Source organism: Cynocephalus volans, chromosome 9 (assembly GCF_027409185.1).
Source record: "Cynocephalus volans isolate mCynVol1 chromosome 9, mCynVol1.pri, whole genome shotgun sequence".
Lineage (NCBI taxonomy): Eukaryota > Metazoa > Chordata > Mammalia > Dermoptera > Cynocephalidae > Cynocephalus > Cynocephalus volans.
The window spans coordinates 85619866-85639941 of record NC_084468.1 but is presented as its reverse complement, the minus strand read 5'-3'; the positions used below and the strand labels follow the sequence as shown (position 1 = coordinate 85639941).

The 20076-nt window shown below is 43.1% G+C and overlaps 1 protein-coding gene across 1 annotated transcript in view; it reads left to right on the top strand.

Moving 5' to 3' along the window:
• Positions 1-20076, top strand: part of TSPAN5 (tetraspanin 5) — a 158127-nt gene that overhangs the window by 124124 nt on the left and 13927 nt on the right. Inside the window, exon 2 of the mRNA XM_063108530.1 lies at positions 3510-3560. Coding sequence (XP_062964600.1) covers positions 3510-3560 — 51 coding nt within the window. The remainder of the gene's footprint in view (positions 1-3509; positions 3561-20076) is intronic.

Genomic DNA, 20076 nt, shown 5'->3' with positions numbered 1-20076 from the left:
GCTCAATAGATAGTGGCTACCGTATTGGGCAGTACTGTTTAAGCTAATTCATATAAAACATAACACCTTAGCTTAAACTTAGCATTCAGCAAATGTTGGCAAAATTATTGTTATTCATTTTAAAACGTCAAAAATTGGGTAGACAAGCATTTGTACCGCACATTTGCATATGTTCAAAAAATATATCTGTGGCATCTTCCCATATGACAATATATGCATGTGTGAAGATGCCTCAGATATGTTTTTGTTTCTGTTTCCAAAGAACAGGGGGCTGACTTTTTAGAGTTCTCAGCCTTTCCCTGCAAGTCGGCCTCTCTGGGTTTCAGAATGAGGTCAGTTTGGTGGTTTATGGTCTTTTCTTTGGGAGGTGGGGAAGGGGAAACTGAATGTGCCTCACGTGCTGCGTGCCTGTCTGTGTTTTGGCTCTTCTATGTTTAATTATTTGGAGCTGGAACAACTTGATTTTAAAACAAAGCATATGGGCTGAGAGTAATTGGGAGGACATTTGCGAGTGATGTAGCAGCGAAGGTATGTATCAAGTTGAGGCCCCTGTACCGCTTGCTTGCTTAGGTATTGAGTGTTTTCCTTAACTTCAAATTCAGTGTTCTTTTTCTAGATTCTTAAACCTTTGTTTGGAAAGTCACAGTCAGAGAAAGAAATATTGGAGCAAGATTATAAAGGAAATTGTCTGTGAATCTTCTTTAAATCCCTATTTTATACTCTCTCCTCTTTGTGGAAAACCATTTGTTTCCAAGCTATTTATATAGTTTGGGAAAGAAAAACGTTCTTTCAAAGTGCCAAGAGGAGAGGGGAGAACTTAAAGAGGAGAAAGTTAGCCAACCACTGAATTTCTCTCCTTAACATCACTGCATTGCTGACACTAGAGTGGGGACTTTCTGTTCCACAACCAATTCTTATCTGAGGGTGAGGGTTTTGTCTTTTTACCTCTTCAGAGCCTCCTTTGCTTACTGGGGGAGGAATGTATGATGTCCTGATTATATGCCATACAATTCTAGTGTCTCATCTTTCTGTCACATAGGGGAAATGGGAATTTATCAGGATTGGTGAAGAACATGTACTCCATTTGTTCAAATTTCTGCTCCTCATTTAGAAACTGTGTGCCTCTGAACAAGTTATTCAGACTCTTTAAGCCCCATTTTCCTCCAATAAAGGGGGTAATAATATTGCCTATTTCAAAGTAAAATTGTTGTGAAGCTTAAAAGACAAACTGCGTACAAAGCACTAAGCACATTGCCTGGCAAGTAATAAAGGCAATAAATGCTGTGATTAGGCAGTGGCCCTCAGCAGTAACATGTTCACACTCTTCAGCTGCAAGAGGTACAGGTGACCACAAAGTCCTCTGCCACAACAACCCATCCATTGCTTGTGGTGACATGTGACTAAATACTGCATCAGGGAACATAACCGGATATCTGTCCATGAAGAACTTTAGCATTAGAAAGTCAGCCATTTCTCTGGGATGGGTTTGACATCAGTCTGTGTGAAGTCAAAGCCTTAGCTCTGTGCTCTGTGCTTTCTAGGTCTGATGGGATGCATGTGTTCACTTGTCAGTTATTACTCTTATTTTTCCCAGAGCCTATAAATATGAGAGTAACATGTTAAATTGTTTTATTTTTGTACTACAAAGTCCTAGATACCTTTGAGTCGTTTGGGGCTTCATTTATTGTTCTGGATCTGAAACGGAAAATGAAATAGCACCCTGTCCAGGGCAGCGGAGGGGCTGACCACAGTTTTTCTGTTGGGATGCTGAAAACAGGAAATGCTTCTAAATGCTTGTCAAACAGCTTCCCCATAGGTACAAGGGTAGGAAGAAAGGGATCTTCAGTTTTTGCCAAATCAAGGACATGCTTTTCTGTATAGGGGCTCAGAATGTATTACCTACTACCTTACTTCAGGGTCAGATGATTGTCGGGAACTTTGGGAAGTTCTACTTTTAAAAATACCACCACATTTTCAGAGTGGTTAATTGCCTTTTTTCAGTCTCCTCTTTCCCCTCTGTTCCCTCTATTTTCCTGTTCGGATTTATTAGGCTTTGCCTACCAAGTGTCAGTAACTCCCTGCTGTGAGTGGCGAAGACCTCGCCAAGTAGACAGCTCTGAGATTTCCCTGGAACTGTAAAGAATAACCACCCTCACTCTTGTTTTCTCTGCACACCCCTCTCAGTGGAAAGCTTTCCTGACGTTTAACTTAATCAAAATGTTAGTAAAATAAGCAGAGTTTGCTGTTGCCATCAGACCGAAGCTGCTTGTCAACCTGCCTGCTCTCTCTTCACGTCAGTGTTTGGAAAGGAAATTCAGAGTTGCTATTGATAATAGAGATGAGGGATGAGATGTATCTTTCCTCATGTCCAGTTACACCCAGTCCTGATCATTGAGCTCTTGGTAGGTCGACAGCCCTGTGCAGTGTGTCTTCAAATCTGTGGCACCCCAATTATAAGGCACACTATTATTTTAGGTACCATCAAAGGGGAAATAAAACTATGAGATACCGTTGATTTTAAGACATACCCCAATTTCAGAGATGTTAAAATGTGAGGGGAAAATGTGTATCTTAGAGCAGATGGGATACAGTGAGAAATAATTAAAGTGGAAAGTCTTCCTGGTTTTCAGCTGATTCCCGCACCCCCCAAAAACCTCAATGAGGCTAATTGACAGAACTGTAAGATATGTGAGTATGTATGAGATGTGCCTGTGCGTTAGGCTGAATGCTTAACTCAGTCCCATAGGTTATTTGTGTGCTCCATGTTACACATGAAGTTGTGGAACTGAGTCGAGACCAGGAAGAGTCATAGAAGTCCTCTGAATTACAATTTAAATAATTTAAGTTCCTGAAAAACAAGAAGAATGTAGGAATTTTCTTTGGGTCACACTGGACTTGAATAAGATTCATGTTACCTTTTGAAAGAGTGATAAAGAGCTTGTTGAGGGACATCGGGGGCTCTGTGAGTCCTCTCTGACCTGGCCCATTTATAATGACTCTCTGGTGCAGAGAGGGGCCTCTAAATTCATGCCTCTGCTTGTCCATTTTCGAGTGAACACCAGGCTCAGATTCATGGGGCACTAACTGTTTCCTCACCAACCATAAAAGGCAGCACTAAACACTATTGATGACTTTTATTTCACTCAAGGATCTACCTAATTATTGTTCTTTATAATCTGAATGACTTCTGAGCACCTACGTGTTTCCAGCCCTTCTTAACGCTCTATTCATGTTAAGTAAGGGGATTGTGGTATTTCCTTTCCTGGTAAAGATGGATACTCAGATGTTAGAGAAAACTATTTCCCAGCCAGGTAAAGTGACAAAAATAATTGATTGAGGGCTGGCCAGTTATCTCAGCTAGTTAGAGGTTGATATTATAGCACCAAGGTCAAGGATTCAGATTCCCGGACAGGCCAGCCACCAAAAAAAAAAAAAAAAAAAAACTTATATGTATTAGTGAAAACATACTGTTTACCCTTATACTTATACTGCTTTTTTTCTTCTTTCAGTTTTTAGGAATAGCATTTCTTGGAATTGGACTGTGGGCATGGAATGAAAAAGTAAGTTAAACGTCATGAAAATGCACACATTTTGGTTATTAGCAGCTGTACATTATATTGTCTCCTTTTCCTCTTTGACAATTACAGAGTATAAAGAACCATGGCTTTTTAAAATTAAATTATTATTTATTTATTTTTATTTATTAATTTTTTTAAAGATGACTGGTAAGGGGATCTTAACACTTGACTTGGTGTTGTCAGCACCACACTCTCCCAAGTGAGCCACGGGCCGGCCCCTAGAACCATGGCTTTTTAATGAACAAAATGTCATTGGAAGATATATGTCATGTTCTCAGAGACTCTTTAGGAATGGAGCTTGAATTGATCAGTGCATCAAAATAAAGGAGTAATAGTAGACATCCACAGCAGAGAATGTACATTGGGATTTGATCCATTAGCCAGAGATTCATGTTCCCACAGAATATTTCCTTACCCAGGCATGAGAATCTCAGTAATGCTTATAAATATCACTAAACCACCTGTAGCCTTTTTTCTCTTTTGCTTTTTTTAACCCTTTGGAAGATGACTAAAGCCATAAAACATTATTTTTTAGTAGAAGTGTTATGTGATAAACTATTAGCATGCGGTATGAAGGAAGTGGGATATAAATTCGTATTTGAATATCAGATCAACTCATCATTAATGCTAAAGAATGGGAATGCTTGGCTACCGATTGCAATTATTAAGAAATATTCAAAGTTTATGGTCAAATACATTATAGTAAAAGGAAAAATCTGGAAATATGGAATAGCATATTCTCAGTTTCAGGGAAGGTACAATATTCTAGGCAGTTTCTGCTCTGAGTAGCACACTCATGAGAACACCACACTGTATCCACTCCTCTGCCTTTCTTTCTATCACACCTTTTAATTTTTTCTCTACAACTTCTCCTACCGAGGCCACCACTGGAATTCAAAAATAAATATGAACCCCATTTTGCTTCCTTGTTTGGAAGTGAAATCGTCTGCAGTATTCTATCTACCCTGGTATTTGGCTATACCATAAAGCTTTTATTATCTCCCACCTTATAAGAGTGAGGGGGTGTATAGATTGGTTAAAAGTTGCTGTAAACTAAGAGGTTAGCTTAAGTTTTCCCAGAAGACCATTCTCTTATCTCTTAGGTATTTCACCCACTGAGCCTGATCCTGGCCTGAAGCCAAGAGTTTCTTTGAAGTGGTAAATGTATTAAGAAAGGGGAGAGAGACTAAGAAAGTTCAGTAAACAAAAGCCCCTCAGATGCTAGTAGGAATTTCCACAACTAAAACAATGTTCAGATAGACTGTATAAAACAAAACTCAAATCCTGAGTTTTGAAAATAAACCATCCTTTATTTATTTATAAAATGTTTCTACATAATGTAAAATGTTTCATGGAAAATGAACCACCTTCCAGCAACCGGAGTAACGTTTTGAGGCAGGGCAGTGATTATATATGAAGTGAGACAAATTAAGTTCCCAAAACAGATCACTTTATCTCCAGAAACTTTTGCATTGAATACTGGTCTTCTCTCAGATTCTGATTAGCTTCTGCCTTAATCCCATTATAAGCCTGGAGATTTGTGTTGGTGGAATTTCAAATTCCTCTTTTAGAAGCCTTCTGGTTGGTTAAATGCCACATAACACAGCTTTTTATAACTCCTTTTATAAGAGTCCGTTTCAATCTGCTTTGAAAAGATGCTGAAAGGCATCAAATGAACTAATTGTCTATTCTAGCAATAAACAGACAGTTGGTTGTTTTGAAGTTTATTTTCTCTTTATGAAATACAATTGTCCTTTTGTTTCATCAGTTGCCTTGAATGTCTCTTCTCTGATAAAGTCACAGATTTCTAAAACTGGTAGTGTCACACAAATATCAGAGCAAAGCGGTAATGCAGTCTTTAGGGAGGGACAAAATAGTAGTCCCCTTTTTGTCAGGGGCACTGTCAGTGAATAGAAAGTTTCTCTTGCAAGCTGGAAGTTACATGGTCAAGGTCACCCAGCTACTGTGTAGTAGAACTCCATGAGCAGTGGTCAGGTAGAGGCAGGAGAGGGTAAGGGAGTTGTTCAGCCGTGCAACAGCACAGTTCGAGCCATGTGTCTGGGCACTGGGCATGGGAGTATGGTAGGGGACGATGCAGAGCCCCTGTTTTGTGGAGTGTACATTCCAGTGTGGACCCTGACAGGAAGCAGTTAACTGGTCAAGTATATGTGTCCAGGCACTGCTGAGTGCTGGCAAGAAACACCAAGTATAATGTAAGGACTAGATAGACAGTGGTGGGAGAAAGAGTCTCTTTTAGATGGAGTAGCTGGGAATGGCCTCCCACAGGAGTGGCATTGGAGCAGAGACCTGGATGAAGTAAGAGGAATCTGCAGAGTACCAGGAAGAGAGAATAGCAAGTGTGGTGGCCCTGAGGCAGGGCCATGGTGATGATTCCAAGGAACAGCAAGAAGACCAGTAGGACAGGAAGGGAGAGAGCAAGGACAAGAAGAAGCAGGGTATGTGGCAAGTGAGGCAGGCAGAGGCCAGATTTGGCAGAGTCCTGCCAAAGTGTAGATGTATTCTAGGTATGAGAGAAAGCTGCTGGGGTGTTTTGGTAAGGGAGTGTCCTAATCTGACTTTTGTTTTAAGATTGCTCTGGTTGGTGTGTGGAAAGAGCACAGCGTTGTGGCATGCTGTGGAATAAATGTTTATGTCCCCCATAAATACAAATGTTGAGGATCTAATCCCCAATATGATGATATTTGGAGGTGAGGCTTTGGAGAGGTAATTAGGTCATGAGGGTGGAGCCCTCATGAATGAGATTAGTGCCCTTATCAGAAGAGACAGGAGAAAGGTGATCTCTTTGCCAGGCAAGGACATAACCAGGAAGAGGGCCCTCACTAGACATCTAATCTGTGGGCACCTTCATCTTGGACTTCCCAACCTCCAGAACTGTGAGAAATAAATGTTTGTTATTTAAGCCACCTGGTCTATGGTATTTGTTATAGTAGCCCAAGCTAAAGGCTGGCTCTTCTATTTACGATTTCATCTGTGTGATGTTGGGCAACTGAGTTAACTTCTCTGAGATGCCCAGTCCTCATTTGTGCGGTGGAAACACTGATCTCACCTCACTGAGTTGCTGTGAGGCCCAGCACAGTTCCCGCTCCAAGGTAACTGCTCTCTGGCTCCCTCCCCTGGACCCATGACCACAGCACAGCCAGTTCTACATGGGGGCAAGAGCAGAGTGGTGGCTTTGAAAGCTGCCTCATATTTTAGGAGAGTTGCAGGCTCCAGTGGTGAACCAAAGAATTGCTTTTGTTTGGGGGTCTTTTAAGGAGGATGTGATGTGTATTGACATCCTTGGTAACTGTAGAGGCTGCTCTGTCAAAGCCCTTTGGGTTAACTTCAAATCTGGTCCAGGCCTCGAACCAGATGAAGTTCTGAGGTAACCCCCAGCCTTTTAGAGGGTGGTAGACAGTGTGCACCTACTGAGCTGAAAACACTAGCATGTGAATCAGTAAATCCCCAAACTGGGTCACAGCTGGAAGGATCAGATATGCACTGGAAGGATCAGATTTCCTTAATAGATGGGGTTTTCCATCTATTTATGTGGAGTACATTAGGGGCAAAAATTATTAAATATCAGTCTGAGTTTTAAACCTCAGACTAATATTGCAGTTGAACATTAAATATAATTTAAATCATTTTATCTAAGTTCAAAATTGACTATGAAGATGCAGAGGATGACTGGGTCTCCAGGGGATGTTTGCTTATGTGCAGTGTTTCAGACACCATAGTGTCTGCTGCTTGGAAGGAACATTAACAATTATGTAGCATGAATCACCTCTACAACACCCTTGGCAAATCCAGCCATAATCAACTCATTTATTCAAATAACATTTATTGAGCACATAGCACTTGACAGGGCTGTGCTGGATTCTAGGGATAAGAAGATGGAGAGACCTGGTTTCACAACTCAGGAAACTTAGGTGTAGGAAGGGTATACATATGTAATGTGTACACACATATACATAAAATAATAGATTTCAGTAACTGCTAGTTAGGAGTGTATATACGTTTAACAATTCCTACAGCAAAGTACTCACCATTTCTGTCTCATTGGGTTGCTCTTACTGTTGGAAAGACCTTCCTTCCACCCAATTAGCATTATGTCCCACTAGTTTGCATTCACTGATTCTGTATCTACCCTGTTGGTTGCTACAGATAAGTCCTTCCATATGTTAGCCCTTGAGGTATTTCAGGGTGGAGTCCTAGTTCCTTCTGAGTTTCCAGGCTAAATGTCTTTTCTCTGGGTGGTCCTTACAGTATGGGCTGGAGTCCTGCCCCCATCTGGGTTGTGCTCCCCTGGCCTCCCTCTAGTGTGCCCTCTGTACCGTGGAGAACCATGGAGAAGGAGCATTTGGGGCTGTAGAGAATACATATGGTCTACGGCCATACCACCCTGAACGCGCCCGATCTCGTCTGATCTCGGAGAGTACATATGGCTGGATTGTTTTCCTTTGCCCCTTGCCTGGTGTCAGTGCAGCTTGAGATCCACTGTTGATGACGGTCCATAGCTCACTGAGAACCCATTTGTCACAGATCCAGTTGGTTTATACCATAAACCTCATATCTGGCTGATTTTCAGTGTCAAATGCAAGATTCCCTATTTACATGATGATATTTCAGCCTACCTCTCCACCTGCTGGGATTGCTCTACCACCTGAACCTGTAATCCAGCAGGTTCCTCATTCCACTCAGCTTGGTTTCAGCTGTACGTTTTGATCAACCTTCTCCCTCAATTTCTTCTAAAGCAGGCTTTCCTTTAGGCTGCTCCTTGCCCCCACGCCACCTGGGGAAATTTTGATTCAATAGGTCTGGAGTAGACATTGGGATGCCCTATTTGAACAAACCTCCTAGATCATACTGATTGCAGTCAAATTTAGTTATCACTGATAACTAAAGGACAGAGCCCAATGACATGTCACTAGAAATTTCCTTTGGGGTTGACACTCATTCACTTATGTGTACCTTTGGGTGTCATCAAACAATTTATAATCCATCTACTTGTCATTGCATGACTATTTTGCTGCATCTTTTCTTTGTGGATAGACTGTATCCTTCACTTTTTCTCTGATTAACCAGCCTAAGGACTTAGTTGAACCTGGCATTTTTTTAATTTTTAATTTTAGTCGACTGATTGTACATGTTTATGGGGTAAAATTTGTTTTGATAAATATGTATGTTGTATAATGATTGGGTCAGGGTAGTTAATGTAACCATCACCTCATGCATTTATCATTTGTTTGTGACAAAAACATTCAAAAGTCTTTCCCCTAGCTATTATGTAACTTGCAAAACATAACTTAACCACAGCCACCCTACTGTGCACTAGAACTCCAGAACTTATTCCTCCTAATTTTAATTTCATACCTGTTGGCCAGCTTCTCCCTGTTTTCCCTTCCCCTCTCCCCTCCCCAGTCTCTGGTAACCACTGTTCCCTTTGTCCCTATACAGCACTTTCTTATGGAACCTATGCTGGATCCAAGAGCACATCATTTTCTCATCCAGCACTCAGGAACCATCAGTAGAGCAAGGACTGAGGCATGGTTCATCACTCCTCTTTCTAGAGATACCTTTCCTCACTTGGCTTCCCAGATATCACACAATCCCGGCTTTCCTGCCTCACAGGCAGTGCCTTCCCACATGCCTTTGCCAGTTCCACCCCACTTTCCTGACCTCTAAATATTGGAGTGCTCCAAGCTCAGTCCTGAGACCTCTTCTCCATCTTCACTCATGCTCTAAGGTATCTAGGCTTGGGGCTTTACATGCCGTCTGTCACTGATGATGTCCAGATTTATATCTTTGGTCCCAACCTCATCTGAATTCCTGAATTTTGGACCCGTATAGCCAATAGCTACACAACATCTCCACTTAAATACCAATGGGCTTCTGAAACTTACCACATCCAAAACAATACTCCTGATCCCCCCAGCCTCCTCAACCTGCTCTTCCCAGTTGCAGTAAAGAGCAATTAACTGAACTCTGTTCTTCCACTTGCTCAGTTATCCTTGATACACTTCTTCCTTTTTTTCTCATATCCATTCAGTCCATCAGCAAATACTGTTAGCTCTATCGTGAGACTATATTGAGAGTCTGCTTTCTTCTCGCCACTGTTATAACCTGGTTTAAGAAGCCACCATATCTTGCCTGCCTCGTACACTGACCCCACCCCAGGCCTGTCTCCATGCAGGAGCCAAGATGATCCTTTTAGAACGTAAGACAGATCCTGTGAGTCCTCTGCTCTACACCCTCCAGTGAGCTTAGCATCTCACTGAAAGCCATATAGGGTGCCCAGTACCCCGTGACCTTGTCTCCCACACTGTGCCCTCCCTCACTGCACTCTAGCCCCCCCACCCCACTCATCATCTTGTTCTTCCTCCAGCATCCCAAACATGCCCCCACCACCCCAGGGCCTTTGCACTTACTCTTCCCCTGCCTGGTACACTCTCCTCCAGAAAATCACATTAGTGCTTTCTTTTACTTCCTGGTGTCTGCTCAAATGTCACCTCTGACCCAGCCCTTTCTTCCCCTTTCTTGTGTTTTCCCTTCTGGAAGGACTTAACCACTTATGCTCTAACAAGTTTATTGTCTATCTCTTACAACTATAAAGTAAGCTGTGCAAGGGCAGGGACTTTTTGTTTACTCTAGTACCTAGAACATTAGCTAGCACATAGTTGATATTCAAGAAATGTTGCTTATGAAAGAATGATTGAGCACATGAATGATAAAAGCATTCTTTTAAACCCTGGTTATTTTGTGGCTTCTATCATTGAGTTATAGAAATCAGTAGTTGCTTCAGACCATTAGTAAGATATTGTATTAACAATTCTTATAGCATAAAAGGAGGTACATTTCCATCTGGTTTCTTTTTCTTTTTTTTTTTAAATTTTTTATTTTGTCGATATACAATGTGGTTGATTATTGTGGCCCATCACCGAAACCTCTCTCCCTCCTCCCTCTCCTCCCTCCCCCCCAACAATGTCCTTTCTGTTTGCTTGTCGTATCAACTTCAAGGAATTGTAGTTGTTATATCTTCTCCCCACCTCCCGTTTTTGTGTGTGTGTGTGTGTGTGTGTGTGTGTGTGCGTGTGTGTGAATTTATTTATTTGTTTTTAGCTCCCACCAATAAGTGAGAACATGTGGTATTTCTCTTTCTGTGCCTGACTTGTTTCACTTGATATAATTCTCTCAAGGTCCATCCATGTTGTTGCAAATGGCAGTATTTCATTCGTTTTTATAGCTGAGTAGTATTCCATTGTGTAGATTCCATCTGGTTTCTAATGTCTAATTTGAATGTGGTACAGTGTTAGAAACAGCAAATCCATACATTCTGGATATCAAAAAAGAAAATAACCATTTATCTGCTACAAATTAGGAATCTATATATGATTGGAAAAATTAGGAGTGTCTTTCCTTTTCCATTTTGCCCAACTTTTATGCTTATTACTGAAAGAAAGTGAGCCGAAATGCCCGGTACTGATCAAACTTCATTACAGGAAAAGAATCCTCCAGGTGCACTCAAAATGGAGGGCAGCAGCCGGTGTAGGAGGGCTTATATAGGCTGTAGGGAAGGCTGAGGTAATCAGGGAGGGGTTTGGTGCTGGTGTGGAAGACAAGGCTGGCTGATGCAATCAGGTATGAAGCTTGCACCCATACGGAAGTAGAGGAGTTTCTATTTCTCAGAAACCACAAGGTTTCTTTTCTTTTCTTTTTTTTAAAATAAAGATGACTGGTAAGGGGATCCTAACCCTTGACCTGGTGTTGTCAGCACTGTGCTCTCCCAGGTGAGCTAACTGGCCATCCCTATACAGGGATCCGAACCCGTGGCCTTGGTGTTATCAGCACCACACTCTCCCAAGTGAGCCACGGGCCGGCCGTCACAAGGTTTCTTGTAAGGGAAAGGCTGGCAGCCATTTTGTGCTTAGTGTGTGTAAAATGGCGCTGGTCACATCCAAGATCCATCAATTACTTAGTTCTTAAGTGGGGGTAAGAGGGAGAGTGACATATCCCTATCAATTGCAAGGGAGGGTGTTACCAGCAGCGTGGTTGGGGGCACTGAAGGGTGGGGGCACTCAGCTTTTCAGAGTAGGGAAAATGCCCTTCACTGATGCTTAGTGAGTTCGAGGTTCCCGTTGCTCCTCTTGCCACCCCTGATGCAGCTCCTGGCCCACTGGGCAGAGGGGATAACAAGGTCTGGTTTGTGTGGCCTGAAGACTCCTTGAGGACAAGAGCCAGTCTTCATTGCCCTTTTGCGCTCACTTCCCAGCACAGTGCCGTCTCCATGATGCACACCCAGCAGATGTTTTTGACTAAAGCGGTGAGAATATGCAAGAGAGCTTTATACATTGTAAAATGCTACCCAGGAAAAATAGCTTCTTATAAAGGAATTTGCTTTCCACTTCTGTGATCCTTGGATCCCTCAGGTTAAACTTTAAAAGAAGGATGACATTCTATTTCAGAGGAGGGACACTGAGGCTCAGGGATGTTAAGCTGCGAGTCTGGCCTTCTCCCCTGCAGTCCCCTCTCCAGTCCTGTCACATTCTTCATCACACTCACACAGTGGGTTCTGTAGAGTGGCTGGAGGGAAAGAGCTGGTACATGGCACTGATCCCTGCAGGGACAGTGGAAAGGTAGGAAAGCTCCAGTCTCCATGTTGCTTTTCTCCTTGCTTTCTTATGGGTGATGAGAATCTTTTTTCCTGGAGGCTTTTTCCCTGCCCACTGTCTGTGACTGGAGGTCTTATTTCAGAACCCTCCAGTTGTCTCCTGTCACCATCATACAGTTGACTCACCTTGGAAAAACACTCCCTGTCTTCCCAGGAAGGAAAATTAGAGACAGTGAGATTCAGAGCAGCAGAGGTCAAGTTTCCATAGCCAGAGGGGAGACAGTAGGTGGAAGTGGTTACCAGAATGAATTGAATGGAAAAATGGAGTCGTTGGCTTTGAAACTACTCTAAGGGGACATTTCTGAGATACTGAAAATACTTCTGCAGAGATTTCATTTTACTGACAAATATGTTTGTCTTTGTTTCTCTTCCTCAGTTATCCAAGTCATTCCCTCAAGTTCTCTGTTTTATCTATAGAGCTCTTGGTTAGTACCTGGAAAATCACTGTATGATTGACATGCTCGAATCAGCACATTTAGCAAACACATGCAATATGAAAAAGCAATTTTTCTTTCTTGGTATATCCCTTTAAACTTTATTCAGAAGGTTTTCTCAGCAATGAAATTCAGGTGGGTCAAAAATTCATTGTCTTTTTTGTTCACATTCAGATATCACAGTCCTCCTCTCATTTTGAGGCACAGCTCCAGGCTCAGATATCATGCTGGGCTGGATAGTAAAACTCCAAGTCTAACTTCACATTAGACTGTTCTCCCTTCCCCTGGGCGGCCAGCTGCCTTGGGCCCTGAGGAGAGAAGGAGTAGTGGCCTTGGCTCTTGGTTTCCTCCTGCTGACCACTCTCCCACTTCCTGGGGGGTGGGGGTGGCCACATAAGCAGGATGAGCAGGCGGATGGGGGAATCACAGGGGGGTTAATTGCTCTCTGTGCCTGGCAGATGTTGAAGGGGATGGTGTCTTGGTCTTTTTGAAGCTTCCCTGCTGAGTCCCTCTGCCTGGTGGTTTTCTCAAGCTTGGTGGATATCTTGATTCTGGGTGGCCGCTTGACACCCCTGCGCAGATCTGGCCATCTACCGCTGAACTCTGCCCTCTGAGCCCTCTGGGTGGCTCTGTCTGCTGAGGTGCAGGCCAGCCCCAACCTGCCTCTTCCATGCTGCCTTTATGTTTTCCCCTGGACACACCTACCTGGGAGCAAGGTCCATCCCACTAATACTGCCCTTGCCCACCTGTCACCAGAGCAGTTAAATGGCCTTTCTGTCTGTGGATGTCCAGGGCAGGAGTCAGCCCACAGCCTGCAGGCCCCTCTTTGGGCAGAGTCAGGTCCTGCTTGCTGTCTCTCTCAGCTGCAAAGAACCACTTCAGAGCTCTATGGTGGTCCCTCTAAAACTCCTTACCTGGTTTAGAGTAAGAAGGAAGCTGTCCCCATCCGCCCCCACCCCCTAGGAAGTGGTGTCACACAGCACAGCAACTGCTTTCTCCAGAGAATTCTCTATCCCCTCACTGAGTCTCCCCTTTGACCACTTTCTTAATGCCTGATTGAGCTGAGGTGTGCAAGAGAAAGAAGCTCTCTGCCTGTGGTGGTGGCGCATGGAGGGGGAGGGCTTGTCTCCTACCCATTTGGTTTTCAGCGATCAGTGAAATCTAAGGCAAGGATATTCTATCACATTATGTATTTTTCTTAAATTTAGAAATAGATATACAATGTTACATTGGGGAAAGAGTCCCCTTGCCCACTGCTACCTGCTGCAAGCGGTCGAGTAGAGTGAGTGGGGTCAGGCAGCCTGGGCTCACCTCCTTGCTCTGCCACTTCCTTATGTGGGGGACCTGGGCAAGTTCCTCCATGCCTGTGGCTGTTTCCTAACATGGATAATAGTGCCTACCCAGTGGATTTATCGTGAGGGAGAAGTAATCCAGGTAGCCCAGTGCCTGGTCTGGAGTCACTATGTAGCTCTTTTGTCAGTGCTTTTGTTCAGGCTTTCAGCTGATCTCATCTGGATCATCACAGAGCTACCAGCTGCTCCTTAGCACCCAGCTGCTGCCTGAGCAGGTGTTCTGAGTGCAGAGATAGCCTGGGCCTTCCTCTTCTCAAATGCCTTCAGATACAAATCCAGCCTCGCCCTGCCAGCCTCTTTGCCTCCTCTCACCACTTGTCCCACTCACGCAGAGACGGCTTGTTGGGACAGGTCCTGTCACTTTGTCTCCATACTTGCTGACATGATCTTCTGCCTCTCACTTTGTGCTCTCCTAACACCCACTCTGCCCAGCACTCCCTGTACTTACCTGTCTGCCCTCCAGACTCAGCTCCTGAGGGGGTCACTATATCTTTTACTTTAAGTACCTGTGACTCACACAAACCTAACACCTCAAGGGTGATCCCCAAGAAAGAATTTGCTCAATAAATGACTGAGTTGTGTATCTCAAAGGTCCCAGAATAGATGATCACCTGCCCCTAGGCTAGACCGTGCTTTTTTTCTCTCTAGTTTTGGAGCACCATAATCAGAGCCTGTCTTAGCTCTAGCTGCTGTAATAAAATACCATAGTGGCTTTAACAACATTTATTTCTCACAGTTCTGAAGGCTGTAAATAAAGTCTAAGATAAAGGTGCCGGCAGATTCAGTTCCTGATGAGCACTCTGTTCTTGGTTTGCCGTGTCCTCATGTGGTGGAGTGAGAGCAGGCAGGCTCTAGTCACATCCTCTTTTTATAAGGACACTAATCCCATTTTGGGAGTCCTACCCTCGTGACCTCATCCAAACCTAATTACCACTCAAAGGCCCATCTCCAAATACCATCACATTGGGGGTTACCGCCTCAACATTTGAATTTGATGGGGGATATAAACATTCAGTCCGTAACAGAGCCTTCATTGAGTATTTCAGTTTAAACTTTCTACTTAGATCAGAATGTTCCTAGGTATGTCTCCCATCTTCTGAATATGCAAATGAAAATATCTGGGGAATGGCTAGGAACTTGGGATTCTGAAAGGTGGCACTTTTGCGTGTGGCTGTGTTTCTGTGTTTGCAGAAGGCAGTCACTCACACCAGGGTGAGTGGGGATGGTGGTTCCCCTGCCTGTGAGTGGTACCAGATGATGGAACTTGGCACAGCTGGCCTCCCCAACATTGATTGCAGGATTATATGGAGGCCGAAAAGATGACTGCCCGTCCTTTTCCTCCTCTCCTCAAAGGCTGGTCATGGGCATTTTTATCCGCAAGAAAGGATTACTTGAGTCTCACTGATGACCTTTTTGGATAAGAAAAAATGGGAAGGACCCATGTGCCTTTGAAGCAGCTTGTCTTCCTGTAGACTTGTGTCTCCACCAGGCCGTGATCTAAGCCACTGTTTCTCCCTTATGTGTCCCTGGACTCTTTGGGTCCTAACAAGCTTTCTTCTCACTCCTAGTCCTCTCTCTGGCCTCTGCAGCAGTTCCTTAGGTGGATGTTTTGGTTTTGAAGAGTGGCTTTGCCCTGTAACTTTTTTTTTTTGGCATCTGGCCAGTATAGGTATCTGAACCCTTGACCTTGGTATTATCAACAGCAGGCTCTAACCAGCTGAGCTCAACAGCCAGCCTTGCCCTGTAACTTTCTTTGGAGGTCTTTGAGTTTTTATAGGGGCAGGTTTCTCCGTAGCCCTGTGGTCCCTACTTGGTCTTCCTGTGGGCATTGTTCAAAACCACATTTCTAGTTCTCCGGGATCACACCTCTCTGAGTAGCTGCATTTTCTTTGAAATGTTCTGTCTTGGCCCTCTTTCTCAATAGGGAAGTGCTTCTCTCCCTCTTACTTTAGGAAAACTATTGTCAGTTCCACCCAAGGAAGGCCTGGTTTATGGAGGGCTAGGTGAATCAGGACCCTGTCTCATATATCTCACAGGGTCCATCTGGCCTGGCTTTGGGTACACATTTCATATGCCTGTCACTCTTTCTCATCCAGCAGTTGGAAGGAATGTGCTTATATATGCAAAAGCAGATGAGTCCCAGCCCTTGGGGTTTATTAATGCTATTTTTGTATTTCTTTTCTGTGTGGGCTGAGAGAGAAGAAACTGAAGCTTGCCAGGTGGCACACAGAGGCTGCTCTGTGCTGGTGATGAAGAAAACCACAGACACTGCAGAAGTTTATTGATTTGGAACCTTCTGGAACTTTATTTGCCTTTTCATTTCTGCATGTGTATACAACCCTCTTTCAAGAAGACGTAGTTACTCAGTTATTCCTTTATTGCAGAACGATGGGGAAGAAACTGCTTAAATTCCAGACACAGCTGAATGAATGAGGTGATAATGAGGAGATGAGGTGGGAGGGCAGGTTGGCTGATTTTTCACATCTTGACTGAGACATACTATGTTCATTAAACCATTGAGCAGCCAGATCTCACAGGGGATAGAAAAGCTCAGCAACTGGAAGGTCATTCAGGAGGAGTGATCTAGCCAATGCACCTAGTCAGCTCCCGGCAGCAGAGGTGTCCTGGCTCCTGGTTCTGTGTGCCACATCAGAGTGACGCTGCTGCTGATGACTCCTGCATGCTTATCGCGGTTACTGACTTCTTTCCGCTCTCTTCTCTGCTGCACCCCTTCTGTGTACTTGGAGCTTCCACCCACTCGGCTTCTGCCTACCTGGCTTTTGCTTACTCATGAATTTCCCCTTCTGCCTTTTCTCTGCGTGTCTTAGATTATTTCCAGTTCCCCAAGAAAGATATGATTAACAAGTCAGGTACTGTCACTTCCATTAGGCATGACAGTCAGGTGTGGCCACAGCTTTCCCTAGAAGGGGCTCAGGTGAATAAGTGCACAGAGGAAAACAGGTTTATCTCCAATGCAATTGGGTTAGATGCTCCTCATAGGTGTTCCCGTAGCTTCCAATGTCTTTCTTTTGTTCTTATGTAATAGTGATGATAATGATGATGGTGATAAACTTTTATTGAATTCTTATTATGTGCCAAGCACTTAACATAATATTTGGATTTACTTGGATTATTAACATCACCCTCATAATAACCCTGTGCCTTTGGGTACCATCTCACAGATGTGGAAGTTGAGGCTTAGGCAGGTAAGGGAACTTGCCCCTATCACAGAGGTAGTAAGTGTAGAATTGGGATTCAAGACAAGGTAGTCTGGATTGTAGTGTCCTGTCAATCTGTCTGACCCCCATTTAGCCCTTGTCCAGGCTACGCCAATTTCTGTTAGGATCCCAGGGGAAATTATAGGTGAGCCATGTGGGTTTGAGTCCTGTGCAGGATGGTTTCTGCAGGAGAAGGCTGACTCTGGAATGCTGTGTCTTCCCTGCTCTAGAGCAGGCTTGTCTAAGTGGCTGGAGTATCAGAGTCTCCCTTATACCATGAGGGATGCACATAAATGCATTTTGGTTGTTGGCTCCCTAAACTTCTGTTATAATGATATTGCCTCAGACATGTTCCATTAGCACGTCTTATTTCTTTTTAGGCATATATTGTTCTCATTGCTAAGTTCTGAAAGATACTGTCTAGTACCTAGTGGATAATTGAAATCTCCTGTTTTCACTGGAGGATCTTCTCTTAAAGGCTCCAAATTGATATGCCAAGAGCTAGTTGTCCAAAAGCCAATTTGTGGAATGGTCAATTTGCTGAATGTATGTGTTTCTTTCAACTTTAATTGACTGGTGTTCATTTTGTCTTTATAGCAGCACTTTATGTTACGGTCAGTTTGTTTTTCCCTCTACTGCCTGCTGCAGCAACAGCTGTAGACTGAGAGGCAGGAGGGGAGAAGACTAAAGGTTCTAAGAAGAATATAGACACAGGAGAATGTTGTTTGAATAAAAATAATTCTTATTAATCATTTGTATCAGTTCTTATTATTATAATCTTAATAACGTATTTATAAAAATATATGTATGGGAATTCCCCCCACATACTGAATCTGAAATCTTTTGAATATATTTTTCTCGTGACCTGTGATCTTAGTCTCTGGCTCTCTCTCATTCTGACTCTTTCTCATCCTGTCTTTGCTACTGTTGTTCAGAATCCCACTTTCATATCAACCAAAACAAACGGTTAAAGGAGATAAATAAGTACATATGTCTAATTGCTTTGCTTCTCACCCATTTATCCTCATTCCAATTAGATTTAGCTTGATGGGTGGTATTTTCTGAAGTTATCTGCAAAGTCTAGTACTTTTGACATCTTTAACTCCTAGGGTGTTGCCTGTAGCATCCAGGTAAGAGAAGGGTAAGAACTTACTACGGAATACAAATGCCAGCCTCTGTGTATGCACTTACAGCATAAGGAGCAGTTCTGGGTACAGAAGATATTTTGTATTTATTGTTTTCAGTAAGTTTGGGTTTTAAAAAGTTGGTATTTAAACTCAAGGGCTGAACATTGAAGTTTACTTGGAGAATTGGAGCTTAAACCATGTTACATATTATTTCAGTTACATTGATAAAGCACCTGAAAATTCCATTTAGAACTGTTAATTTCATTGATGATGCTGAATTAATAGTGAGTTAACGCGAATGAAGACTATTTACGTTGGCTTAATTGCTATGTTGACTTGAAATATCAGCCAGCTGGATAAAGTGACCATTTTAAATCCAGCAATTCCTTCTACCCCTTGTCTGCTTCCCACGCCCACAATACCTTTTTTCGCCAGCATAAAGTGTGAGCTTGTGTGTGTGTGTGTGTTTGTGTGTGTGTGTGTGTGTGTGTGTGTGTGTGTACACACACATCCATGGAGTACTGAAGCATAGTTTATTCAAAGCTACTGTGTTGTACAGAACTCCTCAGATGCAAATGAAGACCCAAATAGAACCAGCTTAAACAATCGAGGGGGGTGTATTGTAAAGGTGCTGGAGTGACTGAACTCTAGGACAGGCTCTGGAACCACTGAAACCAGGAATTTATAATGCTTCCAGGATTTCCCCTCCATCGTCTAGTTCTTTGTTCTTCCTAAGCACTGGTTTTCTGTATCTCCCTGCAGACTGATTTCTCCACATGGTAAAAAACATGTTATGCTGCACATGGCTCTGGAGTTTGGTATTTTATAGTTTCAGCCACTAGAAAAAGATACCTGTTCTAAGTCCTGGCATCCCAGGAAGAAAGTTCAGTCTTCTCAGCTCTCGTGGGGGTGGTGGGATCATGTGAGAACGGAGCAGCTCTGAGGGGGTCATGGAATGGATTGAGGTGGGGAGGGATGCACACAAGGAGAAGGAGGTGCCATTCCCAGAAGAAGAGGGTGGTGCTACAGGTTCCCAGAAGACTAGGTGTCTGCTGGTGTTGTTTTTGCACATTCCTGAGGATTTACCAGGAATACAAGTGCCTGTTTTAAATCACTTGGCAGACTTAACTGTAATCTTAGATTTTTTTTTTTCTTTCAGCTTCTTGTCAACTACAAGCTTTAATTATAATTATTCTTCAGCAGGCATGTACTAGCACTTCTTACTCATTTGTCAAATTGAGCTTGACAAAGAGTCCAGCAAGAGCCCCCATCTTTAAAACGACAGAAGGCTGAGCTGTCAGCTCTCCCTTGTTTTTGTAATCCAAAATCATTGTTGCCAGGATTATGTTCAGCTCCTCTTTAATCTCTCTGTGTAGTCACTGCTCTGCAGTGAATATTTGGAAACTTTGCACAGATGAAAGAGTAAGTCTGTTTTTCCTCTCCATCTAGGTAAGTAAGCCTGATCCCAAGGAAGGAAAACTGGTCATTGGGCATTGCCTTCCGTACTTTGGGTTTCAAGATTTGAGTTAGTGACTGTCGTTAATAATGTATGCTTGAAAAATGCTGAATGGATGTAAAGTATTCTTACCACAAAAATGATAACTATCTGAGGTAATGCATATGTTAATAGCTAGATTTAGTCATTCTACAGTGTATATGTACTTCAAAACATCATATTGTGCAGTGTAAATACATACAA